This window comes from Oryzias latipes, chromosome 23 (assembly GCF_002234675.1).
Source record: "Oryzias latipes chromosome 23, ASM223467v1".
Lineage (NCBI taxonomy): Eukaryota > Metazoa > Chordata > Actinopteri > Beloniformes > Adrianichthyidae > Oryzias > Oryzias latipes.
Window position 1 is genome coordinate 23,847,982 of NC_019881.2, and position 18,236 is coordinate 23,866,217.

The 18,236-nt window shown below is 49.0% G+C and overlaps 2 protein-coding genes across 7 annotated transcripts; both read right to left on the bottom strand.

Moving 5' to 3' along the window:
- Positions 1–44: 44 nt before the first annotated feature.
- On the bottom strand, positions 45–6,221 carry irf5 (interferon regulatory factor 5). Of its 4 annotated transcripts, none has more exons than XM_004085025.4 (9): positions 5,427–6,221; positions 4,703–4,877; positions 4,097–4,283; positions 3,990–4,012; positions 3,888–3,915; positions 3,533–3,802; positions 794–1,183; positions 606–724; positions 343–531 (listed from the first exon to the last, which is right to left on the bottom strand). In XM_004085025.4, exons 2-9 carry the CDS (start codon positions 4,874–4,876, stop codon positions 343–345), a joined length of 1,380 nt encoding a protein of 459 aa, XP_004085073.1. In that variant the 5' UTR covers position 4,877; positions 5,427–6,221. The 4 variants fall into 4 exon arrangements, with proteins under 4 accessions (XP_020556101.1, XP_020556100.1, XP_004085073.1 ...); XM_011493415.3 differs by lacking the exon at positions 5,427–6,221 and adding an exon at positions 4,983–5,406; XM_020700442.2 differs by lacking the exon at positions 3,533–3,802 and having other exon boundaries at positions 45–531.
- A 102-nt stretch (positions 6,222–6,323) lies between these two features.
- LOC105357947 (cadherin-related family member 5-like) lies at positions 6,324–17,825 on the bottom strand. Of its 3 annotated transcripts, none has more exons than XM_011493416.3 (15): positions 17,700–17,825; positions 12,041–12,143; positions 11,745–11,950; positions 11,622–11,678; positions 11,456–11,548; positions 10,795–10,881; positions 10,614–10,724; positions 10,342–10,506; positions 9,787–9,883; positions 9,607–9,713; positions 9,334–9,534; positions 9,137–9,259; positions 8,799–8,877; positions 7,133–7,320; positions 6,324–6,838 (listed from the first exon to the last, which is right to left on the bottom strand). In XM_011493416.3, exons 2-15 carry the CDS (start codon positions 12,111–12,113, stop codon positions 6,545–6,547), a joined length of 1,881 nt encoding a protein of 626 aa, XP_011491718.1. In that variant the 5' UTR covers positions 12,114–12,143; positions 17,700–17,825; the 3' UTR covers positions 6,324–6,544. The 3 variants fall into 3 exon arrangements, with proteins under 3 accessions (XP_011491718.1, XP_020556098.1, XP_020556097.1); XM_020700439.2 differs by having other exon boundaries at positions 12,041–12,164; XM_020700438.2 differs by lacking the exon at positions 17,700–17,825 and having other exon boundaries at positions 12,041–12,714.
- Positions 17,826–18,236: the final 411 nt, after the last annotated feature.

The following is an 18,236-nucleotide window of genomic DNA, read 5'->3' on the forward strand; positions in this document are numbered from 1 at the left end:
TTATTTAATATTTGTATCCAAAACGTATAAAAGTTTTTTTAACCCCCCCCCCCCCCCCACCATCCTTTGGGGGGGGGGGTCATATACAGGTTTCTATGAAGACATCGTCTTTCCTTTGGGGGTGGTCCTAAGTGTTCTGGCGAAGGTCATTATCGGGTACCGGACATGCAGGTCTGTTGAAGCAGCAGTAAAAATCCGGAAATCCCAGCTTCACCGTGAACTCATCGCTCAGCAGTTTGACTTAAGCTGCTCAAACTTGGCACAGAAAAGACCACGCTGCCCTGAATGTTCTAGGGGCGACGGGGGTCCAGGGCCCCTGGAGTGATTTCGGGTGGGGCGGCTTTAGGGGGCGATGGCGGTCCAGGGCCCCTGGATGTTCTGGCTCTGCAGGAGTCTCTGCAGCTCTTTGAACTGCTCCACCGTCTGGTCCTTCACGTCGGGGTTGGAGATCTGCAGCCGGATGCTGTCCGTGGACCAACTCATTTCTCCAGAGAACATCTCCGTTAGGATCCGGGCCACCACCGGAACCACCTTAGAACAGAAGAACTCGTCAAAATCAGATCCAGGAGAACAGCCAGCTTCTGCTGCCCGACCCAACGGCCGACCTGGACAATGATGAGCTTCCTCTCTTTGGGCTTCTTGTCTGGCCAGTCCTCGCCAAAGCAGAAGTAGACCTCGAAGGGTGGAGGGTTCGGAGCTTCGCCCTTCTGGTACAGAATCAGACCTGCAGATGGAGGAGGAGACGTTGAACCTCAGCCGGTTGGAGAACCACGCTGACCGGGAGAAAGCCCACCTTGAAGGAAGTCGTTCAGACTGAACACTTTGATCCTCTTCTCCCTCTCTATGGGGTTTGGTGGTCCTGGTTCTGGCAGGCCTGGCCCAGACCAGAACACCTTACACTGACACAGACGAATGGCGTAAATGTCCTGGTCCAGGATCTCCAGGATCAGACCTCGATCCATGACATCCAACAGGGCATCTGTGTAGAACCGCTGCTTCTGGTTCTGGATCTCAGAGGTTCCAGGGAACCGGACTTGCTGCAGACTGACGGGACCAAACAGGTCCACCTGGTCTGGGGTGGGCTCCAGGTGTCCATAATACAGCCTGCAGCCCTGGGGGTTACTGACCGTTTCGGATCCCATCGTTGTGCCTCGGTACTGGAACTTCAGGTCCAGGTCTGTTACTGCAGCAGAGGGAGGCAGGACATGGGTCAGACGTGTTACCATGGTGACGACGAAGGGTCTGCTCCAGAGATGGAAACAGGATCCATCCAGCAGAAACATCGTGAAGATGCGCCAGAACCGGACTCGTGCTCTGTTCTCTGGAACCAAAGCCACATTCTTAACCAGACCAGATCTAGAACTTTAGAACAGGGAGACTGGAACTTCTTTATTTATGGCTCTATTCAGACTGGACACATTTGGTTCTCCTAAACTGAACTGATAATCCAGAACTCATTTTCCGTCTGAATACAACCAAGTGGAGCCTGGTCTGGTACCAGGAACCGATCTCTGACCCATCTTTGGAGGTGGTCTCTGTTCGTTTCCAATTAGGCTGAGCTTCGGTTCGCTCTAGGATAGAGAACGATCCGTTCCTGGAGCGTAGCGACGGAACCGGAGCAGGAATGAAAGACCAGATGAGCGACGGACAAATGGAAACAACCTGTCTGCTCTATGCTGCTTCATGGTCTTACCCCCCTTCCCCTCCTATTATCACCCTCCTACCCCCCCCCCCTCTCTTCTTCCCCTCTTTCCTTTTCCGTCCGGTCCAACACCAAAGATTTTCAAACATGTTTGAAATTAATAAAGTTTGGCCTCAATTCCAAAAGGGGTTTATTCAGACATACCTTTGGTTTGTCTGAAGATTAATAACCCCTGTTGTTAAAGTAAAATATGTCCAACACAAGAGGCCCTCAGCTCTCATCTGTTTGCCCAGCTGTTGGACAGGACAAGTTAAAAAAAAAAAAAAAAAAAAAAAATGGAAACAACGATTGTTGTTTTATCAAACGGGAGAAAGAGTCGGGCTGAAAACCCGTCTTTCCTGCTCTTCTGTGGCGTCACGCGCCCAGCGCTGTGATGTCCGCCTAAAAACTAGCTTGTGGTTCCATAACAGAATTCTCTAAAAACAAACCACCACCGTGAGACACAGACACTCATGAATGCAGACTCATTACAACCGTCTTCAACGTGATCCACATCGTTTCTCACTGTTGTCCAGACAGTCTGTCCGTCATGAACATTCATCCGCGTCCTTCTTAGCCGTCTTCCTGTCAGTAACCGTCCTGCAGCCGGACTCCACCGGACCAAAGCAGCAGTAAACGTGTCGAGCCTGACGTTGATACAGACGTTCAAACCTTGAGTCAAATCTAAAGTTTGTAGGACTTCCATTATTCTGTCTCTACTTTGCCTCCCCCTCGTATTTCCTGACCAATGAGTGAAGAAATCTTTAGTCACCTGGTTTTGTTTACAAGCTTCGGTCCAGAACAGGAAGTCTGCTTGACGGCAGTCTGGGTACAGACCAAACACACGGTTCAGGACTCCATCCGGACCAAATTGAGCGCACTGGAACAACGGATTTTCCAGTCTGAATACACTCTTAAATTTTCACAGTAAAAACTAACTAATCATCAAATCTATTGTCTCTGCTTGAGGAAAAGGATGTTTGATGTCTGGAACCTGTTCTGTTAATGCTCTTGTATTTTATTTTCACATTGCCATAAATTTATGTACATTATAACCGTTATGGAATAATCGTAAAATGTTGAAAATCTGCTCTGGTTCTGGTCCGTCCTTTCAGCAGTGAAGTGTTTTTATAGGTACGCTGATGACACACAGCTTTACATCGCTTTGACTCCTGATGAAGACTCAGCCAATGAACTGGAATTTGACTCCACAAATTGTAACAAACATTACCAGGCTCCGCCCATTTCTGTCTCTTCTGCACAAATGCTTTTATTTGTATCAGATCATGATCATGGCCTGCTCTGGTCTCACCCCTGAAAGAACATCTTAAACCTTCAGATTCTTCAGAACTCGAGCTTCCAGGTTCTTTTCGATGTTCTGGACTAAACCTTCTCAGTGGAATCAGTGGTTTGAAATGTATTTTGCTGTGAAAGCATTCAATAAAGTGGGATTGAAACTGAACCATCAGAAATCTTCCAGCATGTCCTACAGTTTGGAAGACGTAGATCCTTCAGGTCAAAGCGGTTCTTCTTTGGTATCCGGACCTGCTGTGAGAAGACGTGACTCTGGGCTCAAAGATTCCAGAACTTTCTTCTTTCATCTCCACATTTCTACAGTCAGAGCTTCATGTCTGCAGAGAAATGAATTCCTGCTGTTGTTCCTTCAGGATCGAACGGTTCTGTCACATCTGAAGGTTCTTTTGTTTCAAACTGCAGCAGAGCTCCTGATTTAAATATCAGGAAGGTTCTGCTTTATCGACCCGATAGTTTCTGAAACACTTTAAACCTGGGTTTGGACCTGTGAGACCCAAACCGCTTCCTGTCGACCCAACAGATAGAGGCTGGACTCACGTGGAACGCTGCTCAGCAAGTCGTACTTGAAGGTCTGCTGGTTCTGAGAGCCTGTCTGGTTCTGCACAGCCTCCATGGTACTGGCCTCCATCAGGCCCGGTTCTGCCTGGGTGGCAGGCAGCGAGTTCAGGTCATTGAGTCCATTTGGAAGTCCTGTATGTTGAACAAAACCCCTCTGCTCCACCTGGAGCTGCAGGTCAGAGGCGATGGGGAGGTCCAGGGGAATGAGCCGGGGGGGTTCAGAGAAGGGCGGCTCGCCGATGGGGGGGTCTGGAAACACACAGGGAACATCAGCTGCTGCCGTCACGGTGACAGCAGACCACGGCAGACCACCGTGACCGCAGAGCTGACTTACTGATGCTGAGGTCCATCAGGTTGGGCATCTGCAAAAACATCATCTGATGAGACAAATGAGATCAGAAGTGAAAGTTCTAGATGTTCTCCTCTGAATCCTCACCTCCTCCTCCTCCTCGGCCCCGTCTGAAACAAAGGTCAGAGGTCAGGAGGTTCACCACCATGTATTAGTCAGAACCTCTGGTTCTCAGCACAGGCCGTGGAGCTCACCTGTGACACCTGGATGCTCGCAGACTTCATAGATCTTGTACGGCTGCAGTGGCGTCTCCTTGGTTCCGTCGTACTTCAGCTGGAACTCACGGCTCTTGTTCAGCGCACAGCGCAGGTTGGCCTTCCATTTGGCCGGGTCGGGCTCGTCCACCCCCTCCAGGTACTTCCCCGTCTCTACAGCCCACGCCTGCCAGACACAGAGCAGGGGAAAGGGGCCCATGTAGCAGTCAGGGTGTGGCGCCGGACTCAGCATAGTTTGAGGAAGTGGGCCGTTCACCGTCCCTGCTGTCAGTTCTGAGCTCAGACAAGAATTGGGTCAGAACATTGAGAAACCAAAGTTAGTGTCAGGCAGAACCAGGGTCAGATCCTCTCAGAGGAACCGCTTGGACTCGAAGCCTCCGCAGCACTAAAGAGGAAGCTGCCACTGCGAAAGAGGAAGTGACATCACCATCTGCAGGTTAACAGGGAAATGAAACCGGGGGGTGTTGCCACACCGACATGTTCCGGCCTTTTGCAAGTTCGGCTGGATGAGCATGTCTAAGAACGGTTTGGACCGGTTCTACTTGGCCCAAACGCCTCAGACCAGCAGAACTTCGCACACTTTACCTTGAAGATGGTGTTCTCCTCGTCTGATACCGGCGTGTGGCGGGTCGCGTGTTTCCACGGGATCTGGAAGAGCCGGTGGTCCGGACCGAGCCACTGCAGACCGGGATACCTGCCGCTGTTCACCTGAGCCAGGAGCCATGGCTTCAGCCGAACCCTCCGGGGCTGGACGCTCATGCTGGAACAGAACACAGCATGAAGGCCCGGTTCTGGGGGTTCAGATTAAACACAACATGAGAAGCTGACACCAAGAAGAACCCTCAGGAAAAATGCTCCTCTGTACCCCCAGGTCCAGTTCTGACACTGATCCCAACAGAACTTCTGAGACCTTCTGTCCCATGGGCGACCTTTGACCTCTCCCTAAGCTAAAGCACCTGTAGAATCCTTTCCTGCCCCCAGTGGTCATGTCGGGAACTGCACCGAGCGGTACTTTCAGGTTGGGTCAGAGGGCAGGAGCTCGGTTCTGACGCATCATGACGCTTTGACAGTTCTGATTGGACTCAGCTAAATGGTCCCATGTTTTTCCCGCCGAACTGAACGGAAGTTCTACAGGTGAGAACTGTTTTTGTGTTTACTGGGTCTCCGGGATAATCCGGTTCGGTTCCGGTTTGATGGATGTCTGAAGGAAGAGCTGTGCTGTTCGGGAAGCCCAAATGAAACAGAACCGACCTCATGCCGGCTCCCGTTCGTTCCTCCACGCGTGCGTAGTCCGCGCAGACAGACTCACCTGCTCCGGTGACGGTTCTTCTGCACGCGGCGACAGGTAGGAAGAGCCGCGAGCGCACGCGGCGTTAACGCGGAGTGACGTCAAAAAAACAACAACAAGAAAGTTTACCGGAAAAAAGAAACGAGCGGAAGCGGAGACACGGAACGCCTTCTGATGACGTCAAGGCAGACACCGCGAAACAGAGAACTACTTCCTGACAAAATAAAAGCTTCTTTTTTTGAGAGCAGTTTCGATCAAACGGCACAAACCATTTCAGGTTACATTCATTTGTAAATGTAAACGGCTCAGAACAAAGCAGTAAACAAGAACAAACATTTCAAAGAGAATGAAAAAAACAATAATGAGGTCTGAGTGGAGTTTCAGCCCAAAGGCTCTTCCGGTCAGTCACCATGGCAACCGAAAAGCAAACATTCATCCGATTTGTGATTCTATTATGGTTTTGAAGAGGAACACGTGAATTTCTTCCTTTACTCGAATATTTTTATTGTCTTTTTAACTATTCCTTGGAGTGGGCGGGGCCTCTCATCAGCGGAAATGAGTCCAAATCCTGTTCTGACCAAAGTTCTGAGGACGATCCACCTTCAGTCAGGAGGAACCGCTGAGCTGCAGACCCTCCTGCCTTCATGCTGGTGGGGGACTCAGGTAGGAAGGGGACAAAGTTTCAGATCAGTTGATGCAGCGCAGAGGAAAATGATTCTCCAGTACAAAACATTTAGGGCCCTTCCAGGGCCCGGTTCTGGTCCAGATATCAGAGAACAGACTCAGAACTTGTCAGAAACTCTCTAATAAAGCCCACATCACTTCATTCTCATGACTGTAGGACGGACATCAGTTTCCTGGGTTACTCAGAACTCACTTGGGTGTGTTGTGGTGTTTTGGGTTTCCATGGTTACAGGCCTGTTTTTAAAGCAGTTTTTATTTTTTAAAAGATCAACATTTTCCATAAAATCAAACCAAAGTGATTCTGAACAAATCCAGCGGTGGGACTGAAGTGGAGCCTCTTCCTCAGGTGTTGCTTCTGCAGGTGAGTGGGTTCCTGCTCTTTGATTGGCTGGGCTGCTCGTCCATCAGGTGTTCCTTTAGTCCTTCTGGTTTCGTGTCGCCGTCCCTATGCGCTGTCATGTCCCTTCTGGGCTCACCTGCAACCTCAGGTGAGCCCACTGTGTCCGGGTGTGAGCGCCACCCTCAGGTTTCTCCAGGACAGTGCAGAGGTCTGACTGAAACGGACGGCGTCCGGCTGTTTCTCTGAGGAAGAGCTGTGACGAAGGCGGGGGGGGCATGGACGGCCTCCTGGTGTAGACCCCCTCTCTGCCATGCAGGCTCTCAGACGGTAAGGACGGTTCACCGTGTCCACTACTGGTTCCACCGGAGAACAAAGACTGGCTCTCAGAGACAGATGGATCGGAGTGCACCTGAGAGCCACAGAGGACACTTCAGTGACTGCTCTGGAAAAGACAACACTCAGCCTTCTCAGGTGAACTAACGTGCTATGTTCTGTCTGCACGCAGCCCCCAGGGAGCCGTGCTGCTGTGGGCGGACCGCCTCCAATTTTATGGTTCATTTAGAGAAGCAAGAAAATGTCCTCGTCTGTGTTTGTTCCAGAACCTGGTTCTGGAGGAGAACTAAAGTCTACAAGTTTACCTCACAGGGGACGAAACAAACACCTTTCACAAACACAGGACTGCAACAAACTACTCAGCTCATACCAGAGCTGCACGTTTCCCCACAGACACGGGTTCTTCAGGGTTCTGCGCTTGGCTCCTCCGGCTGATCCAAACCAGCACAAACAGGAAAAACAACAGAACCATCAACAAAACCACAGCTGAGACCAGAACCGCGAGCCTGCTGTCCACGTCCGCAAAGAGCTGCTGCTCCATGAACGCACCACGGGGCACTGAAACACAGAAAAGGCCCAGTCAGTGAATGCGTCATATGGTACAGAAACAGTGTGCAGCATAGTACAGTACAGTAAAGTACACTGTACTGTACAGTATAGTACAGTATGGTACATTACTATACTGTACTATAGTACACTGTACTGTAGTATACTGTACATTATAGTACAGGATGGTACATTACTATACTGTACTATAGTACACTGTACTGTAGTATACTGCACAATATAGTACAGGATGGTACATTACTGTACTGTAGTACACTGTACTGTAGTATACTGCACAGTATAGTACAGGATGGTACATTACTATACTGTACTATAGTACACTGTACTGTAGTATACTGTACAATATAGTACAGGATGGTACATTACTATACTGTACTATAGTACACTGTACTGTAGTATACTGCACAGTATAGTACAGGATGGTACATTACTATACTGTACTATAGTACACTGTACTGTAGTATACTGTACAGTATAGTACAGGATGGTACATTTCTATACTGTACTATAGTACACTGTACTGTAGTATACTGTACAGTATAGTACAGGATGGTACATTACTATACTGTACTATAGTGCACTGTACTGTAGTATACTGCACAGTATAGTACAGGATGGTACATTTCTATACTGTACTATAGTACACTGTACTGTAGTATACTGCACAGTATAGTACAGGATGGTACATTACTATACTGTACTATAGTACACTGTACTGTAGTATACTGCACAGTATAGTACAGGATGGTACATTACTATACTGTACTATAGTACACTGTACTGTAGTATACTGCACAGTATAGTACAGTATGGTACATTACTATACTGTACTATAGTACACTGTACTGTAGTATACTGTACAGTATAGTACAGGACGGTACATTACTATACTGTACTATAGTACACTGTACTGTAGTATACTGTACAATATAGTACAGGATGGTACATTACTATACTGTACTATAGTACACTGTACTGTAGTATACTGCACAGTATAGTACAGGATGGTACATTACTATACTGTACTATAGTACACTGTACTGTAGTATACTGTACAGTATAGTACAGGATGGTACATTTCTATACTGTACTATAGTACACTGTACTGTAGTATACTGTACAGTATAGTACAGGATGGTACATTACTATACTGTACTATAGTGCACTGTACTGTAGTATACTGCACAGTATAGTACAGGATGGTACATTACTATACTGTACTATAGTACACTGTACTGTAGTATACTGCACAGTATAGTACAGGATGGTACATTACTATACTGTACTATAGTACACTGTACTGTAGTATACTGTACAGTATAGTACAGGATGGTGCAGCCGTGAGTTTTTGGTCTGCCTGATCAGAGCTGCTGCTGATTCTGGGGGAGGTCCTAGTCAGACAGAACCCTCCTGTGATCCGGGTCATGACCTGGAGGTGGTGACCTGGAGGTCGTGGCCGTCATTCTCACCTGCTTGTCCTCTCTGTAAGACCTCCACATCCACTAAGGCAGAAGCTTCTTCTCCAGATTCTTCATCTCTGGCCACGACCTGCAGAGCCAACATGGAGGACAAACGGTAGATTCTGCATGTTTCCTCCACTCTGCTTCACTTTGGACGGTTGCTTTTCCTGACTGGAGTCACACTGTGAAGCTTTCAGTCTCTGATGCTTCTGCTGCTTCCATTTAATCTGCTCCTGCTGGGAGGCACTGAATGAGCTCACCTGGGGAGTCCCACCTGAACTCAGGCATCACTGGAGCAAAGCATGAAACGTGTTCCCGGCTTCATTACAGACAAGAGTTAAAGTCACCTGCAAAACGTGTCTGTCAAAAGCTTGCAGTTGGTCAGTTCTGCCGATCAGAACCCCCTCTTGGGTCACTTGGTACAGTCCAGATGGAGGCAGAAGGAAGTAGCGGATGTTTTGGTTCAGTCCCTGTTACAGACAGCATGGATGAGTTCTGTGTGGCGTAAGAACAGAACAAGATGTGTGTGGGGGGGGGTGTTTACATCAGAGAAGTCGGGGTCTAATGCCTGAACCTGTAACACCTGGTTCCCGTATGTGGAGACAATGGAGGCGGGGCTAGAGTTCTGGATGATGAATCCTTTGAAGGTGGTTCTGTTGAAGACCGGGGGGAACATATTCTCACCCAGAACTCTGACCAGAACTGTTGCCACGCTGTATTTCAGCGGATCGTCTACCTGGCACACCTGGATATAAGGAGATTGCAGGTGGCCTGGTGTTGATAAAAGTTATCTACAGAACAGGAAGTGATGCGTTACCATGATGTTGAGTTTGATGGTCGAGGGCAGACGGGGTCTCTTCACGCCTCCTGTTATCCTGAGCTCACCTGTTCTGTTGTCGATCACAAACCTGCCCCCCTCATCACCTGTGGGGTCAGACACACCTGGTTCACGCCAGCATTCATTCCATGTTGGACTGAACCTCACAGCGCTCCTTACCTGACAGGATGGAATAGGTGAGAGGACAGTTGATTCCTCTGTCCCCGTCCTGTGCTTTTATTGGACCCGGAGAAAACTCCAGAACCTTGTCCTGAAACTGAAGCAGACTCACCTGCTTAACATGACAACCCAACCTGAACCCATCCCCTGCCTGAAAGAACCAGAACTGCTGGAGTTGCTTCTAAACCCTTTCATACTCTGCATCCCCATTTAAGCAAGGCTAGGTTCCCATGGCAACAGGTCCCCCTGAGGCATCGGGGTCTCATCGGTAGGTCCTGTCAGTGCAGGAACAACCTGCTGATTGTTACGCTCCCACCACCTTGGGGGCATCAGAGAGCGTATTTCCGACCTTCAGAACAAGCTGCCTGCAGACAAAAACCTGCTCCCGTCAAGCTAAAGCAAGGGGTCAAACCAAACAAGAAGTCCCTCAACCGAAAGGCGTCACCCTGTTGACGTCTAAGCAAAAGACGTGAAGGTGTCTACGCTGCTTCCAGGAGAACCAACCGTGTTCCGGTTCTGTGAGGGCGCTGACCTGCAGAGCTGCTTCAGGGGTACCTGGTGTTTGTGGGAGATGTTTGCTGTGTAGACGGGGTTCATGCAGACCGGAAAACTCTGAGACACCAGCATGCAGGGCAGGAAGTGAGGGTACTGGTCATCCCCGTCCTGGACGTTTATGGTGAGGACTGCCGACACGTTGAACCTTTCCACGGTGTTCCATTCCTGGGAGTTTATTCCACAGGACAGTCACATTCTGGTTTGTGAACGACGGCGAGCAGAGGCCTCCAGATGGAGTCTGAGCTTTGCAAAGGGTGGAAGCAGTCCCTTACCTCGGCCCACAAGACGAGCTGCAGGCAGGTTCTGCTCTCAAAGTCCAGAGGTTTGTTCAGAACCACTTCCCCAGAGTTTGGCACATCGATCCTGAAGAACCACGTGTCTGCCTGGAGGCAGGAACGATGCTGGATGTCATCGGGGCGAATGTTTAGTGGAGCCATGAGAGGGGAACCTTACCGATGACCGATCGATGTCGTAGCGGATTTCGTCTCCGTCTGCATCCACTGCCTTCACCGAGAAAAGAACGGAGTCCACAGCAGCCAGCTGCAGAACAGAACCGGATCAGCACCAGTGTGTTTCTCTGGACCCGCTCCAGCCCCAATGACCCTCCTGCAGTTATCTGCTGCCCAGAAACATCAGCTCCTCTGTGGCTGTTCTGGGTCCCTGTACAACTGAAGCATCCAGACCTGAACCTGAACCTGAACCTGGACCTGGACCTGGACCTGGACCTGGACCTGGACCTGGACCTGAACCTGGACCTGGACCTTGGGTAAGACACTGAACCCCCCCCCCCCCTTGCCTCTGGTGGTTGGCGCCAGTGTTCAGCAGTGGAGCCGCCACCAGTGTGTGACTGTAAAGCGCTTTGGGCCTTGTAGGTAAAAAAAAGCGCTAGATAAGTATACGCCATTTATCTGGATCTGGATCTGGACCTGGACCGGAACCTTAACCTGAGCCTTAAATCTGAAGCTGAACTACTGTTAGAGTTTAACTACCCCTCCCCCCTCCCACCAAGTCTGGGGGTTTCAGTTCTGCTTTTGGTCAAGGTCTCTGCTGTGACTTCTGCCTACTGTCTGCACACTGACGGATGAAGACCATGGTGGCCAGTTGGATGCTTTACCTCGCTGATGCTCAGCGGTTGGATGCTTTCCTGCAGGAACACAGGCTTGTTGTCGTTTACATTCAGGATCTCCACTAGGATTCGGTTCTGAATCTGAAGGAATTTCACAAACCCGGAATGACTTTGAGGAAACACCTCTGTTTGTTCACCAGCATTTGTGACTTACCTGCATGACATCATGTTCGTAACAGGTGAGCTCTGCCTTCAGAACGGATCCGTGAACCTAAGTGGTAGACACACCTGAGTCAGTGGTTGAAGGGAAACCGGCCTGATGAGCATCCAGGTGTACCTCTCGGTCCAGGACTCGGGATGCAGAGGAGTTGAGTCTGATGGACCGACCCTCTAAGTAGAACCAGTCGGCGTTCCTGCCTGTCAGACACAGGCGGACGGGACGGGCTCCTGGATCAGTACCAATGCTGATGTTGGAGATGAACTGACCCTTTGGACTGTTTTCTCTGACCGAGGCGAAAATGTCCGAGCCGCCACGACACAGACCTGCAGGGGGCAGGGGGGCAGGCGGAGGATCCGCTAAATGGTTTCACTGATCCGGACTTGATCTGGAACCACACACTGTGACGAGCTCACCTGCAACAAGGTGACACGATGCTCTGACAGCCAGCTGCCACAGCAGCAGCCTGCACAGCCTCAGCATCCTCATTTGGATCGGTACCAGACCACTGAGCCGGGTCTGGAGATGGACATGTGAGACCTTCATGAGAGGGGAACAGACTGGACTGACCATCCTGATCACTTTGGTCTACCTGCCTGCTGGATCAACCACACAGTCTGCGTCTGTAGTATTATGCAGTACACTGCAGTACTCCGCAGTACTCTGCAGTACTCTGCAGTAAGTAACAGTTCTCTGTATCTGTGACCTTAAGCCGTCAGCTCCGGGGGTGACGTTCTTTGACTTCCTCACTCATCAGCCCTTCATGCCATGAAGTCAAACAGCTGATTCTGGTGTGGACAAAGACAGCAGTGTGTGATCAAGAACTCTATAAGTGGTCTCGTGTTGCACATTGGCGTTCGTGCTGTCGCATGGCGCCAGTGGTCTGATGACATTTCATTTCCCTGCAGTCCTTAATAAAGACATCATATCTTCTTCTTCTCCTTTGGGCGTTTCCCTCCAGGGTCTCCACAGCCAATCAGCTTCCTCCGTCTTTCTCCTGCATCCTCTACCGGCAGCTACCTTCATGTCTTCCTTCTCTGCATCCAGAATCCTCCTCTCTGGTCTTCCTTTAGACTCAGCATCTTTCAGTCTCAACTAATCAAATCTAGCCACAGGGGTTGTAATCTAGCCACAGGGGTTGCAAGCCAGTTACTTCTGTGCCGGTCCCAAGCCCGGATAAATAGAGAGGGTTGCGTCAGGAAGGGCATCCGGCGTAAAAATTGCCAAAATAACCATGCGAATCATCCACAACACTTTAGACATACCGGATCGGTCGAGGCCCGGGTTAACAACGACCGCCACCGATGCTGTTAACCTACAGGGTGTCGGTGGAAATTTGACTACTGTTGGTCGAAGAAAGAGGGGAGGCAGAAGGGTCCGTGACCAGAGAGAGAAGGAAAAAGGCAGGAACATAGGTTTGAGAATAGGGACTCTTAACGTTGGCACAATGACAGGGAAAGGCAGAGAGCTGGCAGACATGATGGAGAGAAGGAAGGTAGATGTACTGTGTGTGCAGGAGACAAGGTGGAAGGGCAGCAAGGCACGTAGTATTGGAGGAGGATACAAACTGTTCTATCATGGTGTTGATAGGAAGAGAAACGGGGTAGGAGTGATTCTGAAGGGGGAGTTTGTAAACAGTGTTCTAGAGGTGAAAAGAGTCTCAGACAGGATGATGAGCCTAAAGTTAGAAATTGAAGGGGTGATGGTGAATGTAGTCAGTGGGTATGCGCCACAGGTTGGCTGTGAGTTAGAAGTGAAGGAGAGATTCTGGAGTGAGTTGGATGAGGTCATAGAGAGTTTTCCCAGAGGAGAGAGAGTTGTTATTGGAGCAGACTTTAATGGGCATGTTGGTGAGGGCAACAGAGGTGATGAGGAGGTGATGGGGAGGTTTGGTGTGAAGGAAAGGAATCTGGAGGGACAGATGGTGGTGGACTTTGCAAAGAGGATGGAAATGGCTGTAGTCAACACTTACTTCCAGAAGAGAGAGGAACATAGAGTGACATACAGAAGTGGAGGTAGGAGTACTCAGGTGGACTACATCCTATGTAGACGAGGTCATTTGAGAGAGGTTAATGACTGCAAAGTGGTGGTAGGAGAGAGTGTAGCCAGACAGCACCGCATGGTGGTGTGTAAGATGACTCTGGAGGTCAGGAAGAAGAAGAGAGGGAAAACAGAAAAGAAGACCAAGTGGTGGAAGCTACAGAATGAAGAAACTTGTGAGGAATTTAGGCAGAAGTTGAGACAGGTCCTGGGTGGTCAGGATGAGCTTCCAGATGACTGGGAAACTACAGCAGAGATTATCAGGGAAACAGGTAGGAAGGTGCTTGGTGTGTCATCTGGAAAGAGGAAAGACGGTAAAGAGACTTGGTGGTGGAATGAGGAAGTACGGGAATGCGTCCAGAGGAAGAGGTTGGCTAAAAGGAAGTGGGATGTAGAAAGGACTGAGGAAGGTAGACAGGAGTACAAGGAAGCGCAGCGTAAAGTGAAGAGAGAGGTGGCAAAGGCCAAACAGAAAGCTTACGATGAACTATATGACAGGTTAGACACAAAGGAAGGAGAGAAGGACTTGTACAGGCTAGCCAGACAGAGAGACAGAGATGGGAAGGACGTGCAACAGATAAGGGTGATTAAGGACAGAGATGGAAAGGTGCTAACAACCCAAGAGAGTGTACAGAAAAGATGGAAGGAGTATTTTGAGGAGCTGATGAACGTGGAAAATGACAGGGAAAGAAGGGAGGAAGATGTGGTTGTTGTGGAGCAGGAAGTAGCCGAGATTGGAAAGGATGAGGTTAGGAAGGCTCTGAAAAGGATGAAGAGCGGAAAGGCCGTTGGTCCTGATGACGTACCTGTGGAGGTATGGAAGTGCCTAGGAGAGACAGCAGTGGAATTTCTAACAAGGTTGTTCAATAGGATTTTAGAGAGTGAGAAGATGCCCGAGGAATGGAGGAGAAGCGTTCTGGTTCCGATCTTTAAGAACAAGGGTGACACGCAGAACTGCAGCAACTATAGAGGAATAAAGTTGATGAGCCACACAATGAAGCTGTGGGAAAGAGTAGTGGAAGCCAGGCTTAGGAAGAATGTGGAGATTTTTGAGCAGCAGTATGGTTTCATGCCCCGTAAGAGCACCACTGATGCCATTTTTGCTTTGAGAATGTTGATGGAAAAGTACAGAGAAGGTCAGAAGGAGCTGCATTGTGTGTTCATAGATTTAGAGAAGGCGTATGACAGGGTGCCGAGGGAGGAGCTGTGGTACTGTATGAGGTCGTCTGGAGTGGCAGAGAAGTATGTCAGAGTAGTTCAGGACATGTATGAGAGAAGTATGACGGTGGTGAGATGTGCTGTAGGTCAGACAGAGGAGTTCAAGGTGGAGGTGGGACTACACCAAGGATCAGCTTTGAGTCCTTTTTTGTTTGCTATGCTGATGGACAGGCTGACAGACGAGGTAAGACAGGAATCTCCCTGGACAATGATGTTTGCGGATGACATTGTAATTTGCAGTGAGAGTAGAGAGCAGGTGGAGGAACAGCTAGAGAGGTGGAGGTTTGCTCTGGAAAGAAGAGGCATGAAGGTCAGTCGTAGTAAGACAGAATACATGTGTCTGAACGAGAGGGATCAAGGTAGAAGCGTTAGGCTACAGGGGGCTGAGGTGAAGAAGGTGCAGGAGTTTAAGTACTTGGGGTCAACAGTTCAGTGTGATGGGGAGTGTGGAAAAGAGGTGAAGAGGCGAGTGCAGGCAGGTTGGAGCGGGTGGAGGAAAGTGTCAGGAGTGTTGTGTGACAGAAGAGTGTCAGCAAGACTCAAAGGAAAGGTGTACAAGACAGTGGTGAGACCAGCTCTGCTCTATGGGTTAGAGACGGTAGCAGTGAGACAGAGACAAGAGGCTGAGATGGAGGTAGCGGAGATGAAGATGTTGAGGTTCTCCTTAGGAGTGACCAGGTTAGACAGGATAAGGAACGAGTACATCAGAGGGACGGCTCATGTTGCCTGTGTTAGCGACAAAGTCAGAGAAGCCAGACTGAGATGGTTTGGACATGTTCAGAGGAGGGATAGTGGATATATTGGTAGAAGGATGTTGGAGATGGAGCTGCCTGGCAGGAGGGCAAGAGGACGGCCAAAGAGGAGATATATGGATGTCTTAACAGAGGACATGAAGTTGGCTAATGTTAGAGTAGAAGATGTTCATGATAGAGTGAGGTGGAAAAGGATGATTCGCTGTGGCGACCCCTGATGGGAAAAGCCGAAAGAGAAAGAAGATCTTTCAGTCTCAACCATCTCAGTCTGGCTTTATCTCCAGAACCTCTAACATGTTCTGTCCCTCTGATGTCCTCATTCCTGATCCATCCTGGTCCCTCCCAAAGAGAACCTCAGCATCTTCATCTCTGCTTCCTGTCTTCCTCAGTGTCTCTAGGAAACAACATGGCTGCTCTCTCCACACTTTTCTCCACCCATTCCAACCTGCCTGCACTCTTCTTTTCCACTCTCTCCGTTCCTCTGGACTGTTGACCCTAGATCCTTCAGATCCTCCTTCCTCATCTCTTCTTCCTGTAACCTCACTCTTCCTCTTGGGTTCCTCTCATTCACACACATGTTCTCCGTCTCACTGCCGCTAACCTTCATTCCTCTCCTTTCCAGGGCAAACCTCCACCTCTCTAGCTTCTCCTCCACCTGTTCTCTGCTCTCACTACAAATCACAGTATCGTCTGCAAACATCATGGTCCGTGGTGGTTCCTGTCAAAGCTGATCTATCAGCCTGTCCATCACTATTGCAAACCCCACCTCCACCTAAAACTCCTCTGTCCCCCCTACAGCACACCTCCCACTGTCTTACAGCCCTCATACATGTCCTGCACTAACATACTTCTCTGTCATTCCGGACCTCCTCATACTTTACCACACTTCCTCTCTGGACATAAACTTTCTCCAGATCTACAGACCGTGTCTCTCTGACCTTCTCATCTCTATCAACATCCTCAAAGCAAAGATTCCATCTGTAGTTCTCTTTCTTGGCATGAAACTCTCCTGCTGCTCACAAATGTTCACTTCTCCTCTTCGTCTGGTTTCAGCTACTCTTTCCTATCACTTCATTGTATATAAACTTTATTCCTCTGAAATGAAGACATGAAATACTAACAAGAGAAAGAAGGAGTAGCTTTTAGCAACAAAAGTAACAACAGAAATCTAAAGATGCAACAATTCAGTTGAATTTCCGGGCCACAGTTTTGATTCAGTTCAATTAATCATTTGTGGGTCCAAAACAAATTTTATTTTTGAATTTCTGAAGTTCTTCCTTATTTTGCTAATAAGTGAGCAACAATGAAGAAAAGTTTCTACTAAGCCTGGTAAAGTGGAATAAAACTATAAAAATGTAAGAACTACAATAAATTAACCTGTTTGACATTTCAACCTAAACACACTGAAATTCATCCAAACGTTCAGACGGAACAGACGAGAAGTCCGGATCACCGTCACCCCAATGAACCAGAACCTTCGTCTACCAGGAACAGGAAGGAGGGATCAGAGCCTTTTCACAGCTACCCAATGAAGCATACCTCCCTCAACCAACACCGTTTGGGATGTAAGGCTGGAGCTTTAAGACGTTCTCAACAGTAAGAAGAGAACGTCGGATTCAGCAATGTCCCTCTGTAAAGTATGGAAATGCACCATCACACACCCCTACCATTACCCTGGAAGAACTGCCCTCTCCTGGGGGTACAAATGCACAGATCCTTCAAGGATCTAGTGAAGGGGAAGAGCTGCTCACATCAGAACCCAAACGTTCTTCAATCTGAGGTTCCATCAACAACCACCCTCTGCTCCAGAACTCAGAGACTGAAGAGCAGGAAGTACTAAAAAAAAAACATCCTGAAACTGAAATCCAGTCGGGTCTTCTCATCTTCATCATCCTCATCCTCATCAGCTCCTTCGTTGTTATTTGTTCCTTTGGTTCTTTTGGGTGGGGGGGTCACATGGGGGGTTGCTTTCATTTTTCATGGAGGACTGTAGTTTGATTCCACAGTGAGAGGTGGCGTCTGCGGCTGACCACGAGTCCCTGCCCCCCCACAGCCGAGTACTCACCTTCCCGCGTTACTGCAGGTAGCTAACGCCTCTCCATCCGGCTCAGTTCAGTCCAGACTTCAGCTCCATGTGTTCCTGTTTCTGCAGCAGACTGCAGCTCTTTGTTGGAGCTTTTGGGGGGGGGGGGGGGGGGTCAGCTGCTGGGTGTGCTGCAGTGCATGCGTCGGATCGGGAGGCAGCTTTAGAGGGATTAGACGCATTAGGCAACTGCATAATTGGGCCACAACACTGAGGAACTTAAACCGATAGCAGCCCAGTACCGGCAGCTCTTTGCTGTGTTCTTCATCATCATGTCATCATCATCGTCATTCAACTTTTCGTTTGAAGTTCATCTTCTTTTTTAGTCTCCTAACGAGTTCTAGAAGCTGCAGCTCTTCTTCTCAGAGAACATCCGTCTTTCGTTGCGTTTGTGTCTTTGGTCAGAGTTTAGGAAACTGAAACTTTGTTCAAACTGAAACTGTCAGATGTTTCTCAGTCAGATGCAAACGGCTAGACTGCTGGTTTGAGCTCAGAATGTTGATCCATGGAGATCTGTAG

Bases quoted from the DNA above. Each gene is read 5' to 3' on its own strand.
- irf5 (XM_020700441.2), bottom strand. From the start codon at position 4,876: ATGAGCGTCCAGCCCCGGAGGGTTCGGCTGAAGCCATGGCTCCTGGCT. The intron at 4,284-4,702 runs GTAAAGTGTGCG...TGTGTCTGGCAG, and splicing joins AGGAGAACACCATCTTCAAG to GCGTGGGCTGTAGAGACGGG. The intron at 4,013-4,096 runs GTGAGCTCCACG...CCTTTGTTTCAG, and splicing joins CGAGCATCCAGGTGTCACAG to ACGGGGCCGAGGAGGAGGAG.
- LOC105357947 (XM_020700438.2), bottom strand. From the start codon at position 12,197: ATGGTCAGTCCAGTCTGTTCCCCTCTCATGAAGGTCTCACATGTCCAT. The intron at 10,725-10,794 runs GTAAGGTTCCCC...TCCTGCCTCCAG, and splicing joins ACGACATCGATCGGTCATCG to GCAGACACGTGGTTCTTCAG. The intron at 7,321-8,798 runs GTGAGAATGACG...TCTGTGTTTCAG, and splicing joins CTTACAGAGAGGACAAGCAG to TGCCCCGTGGTGCGTTCATG.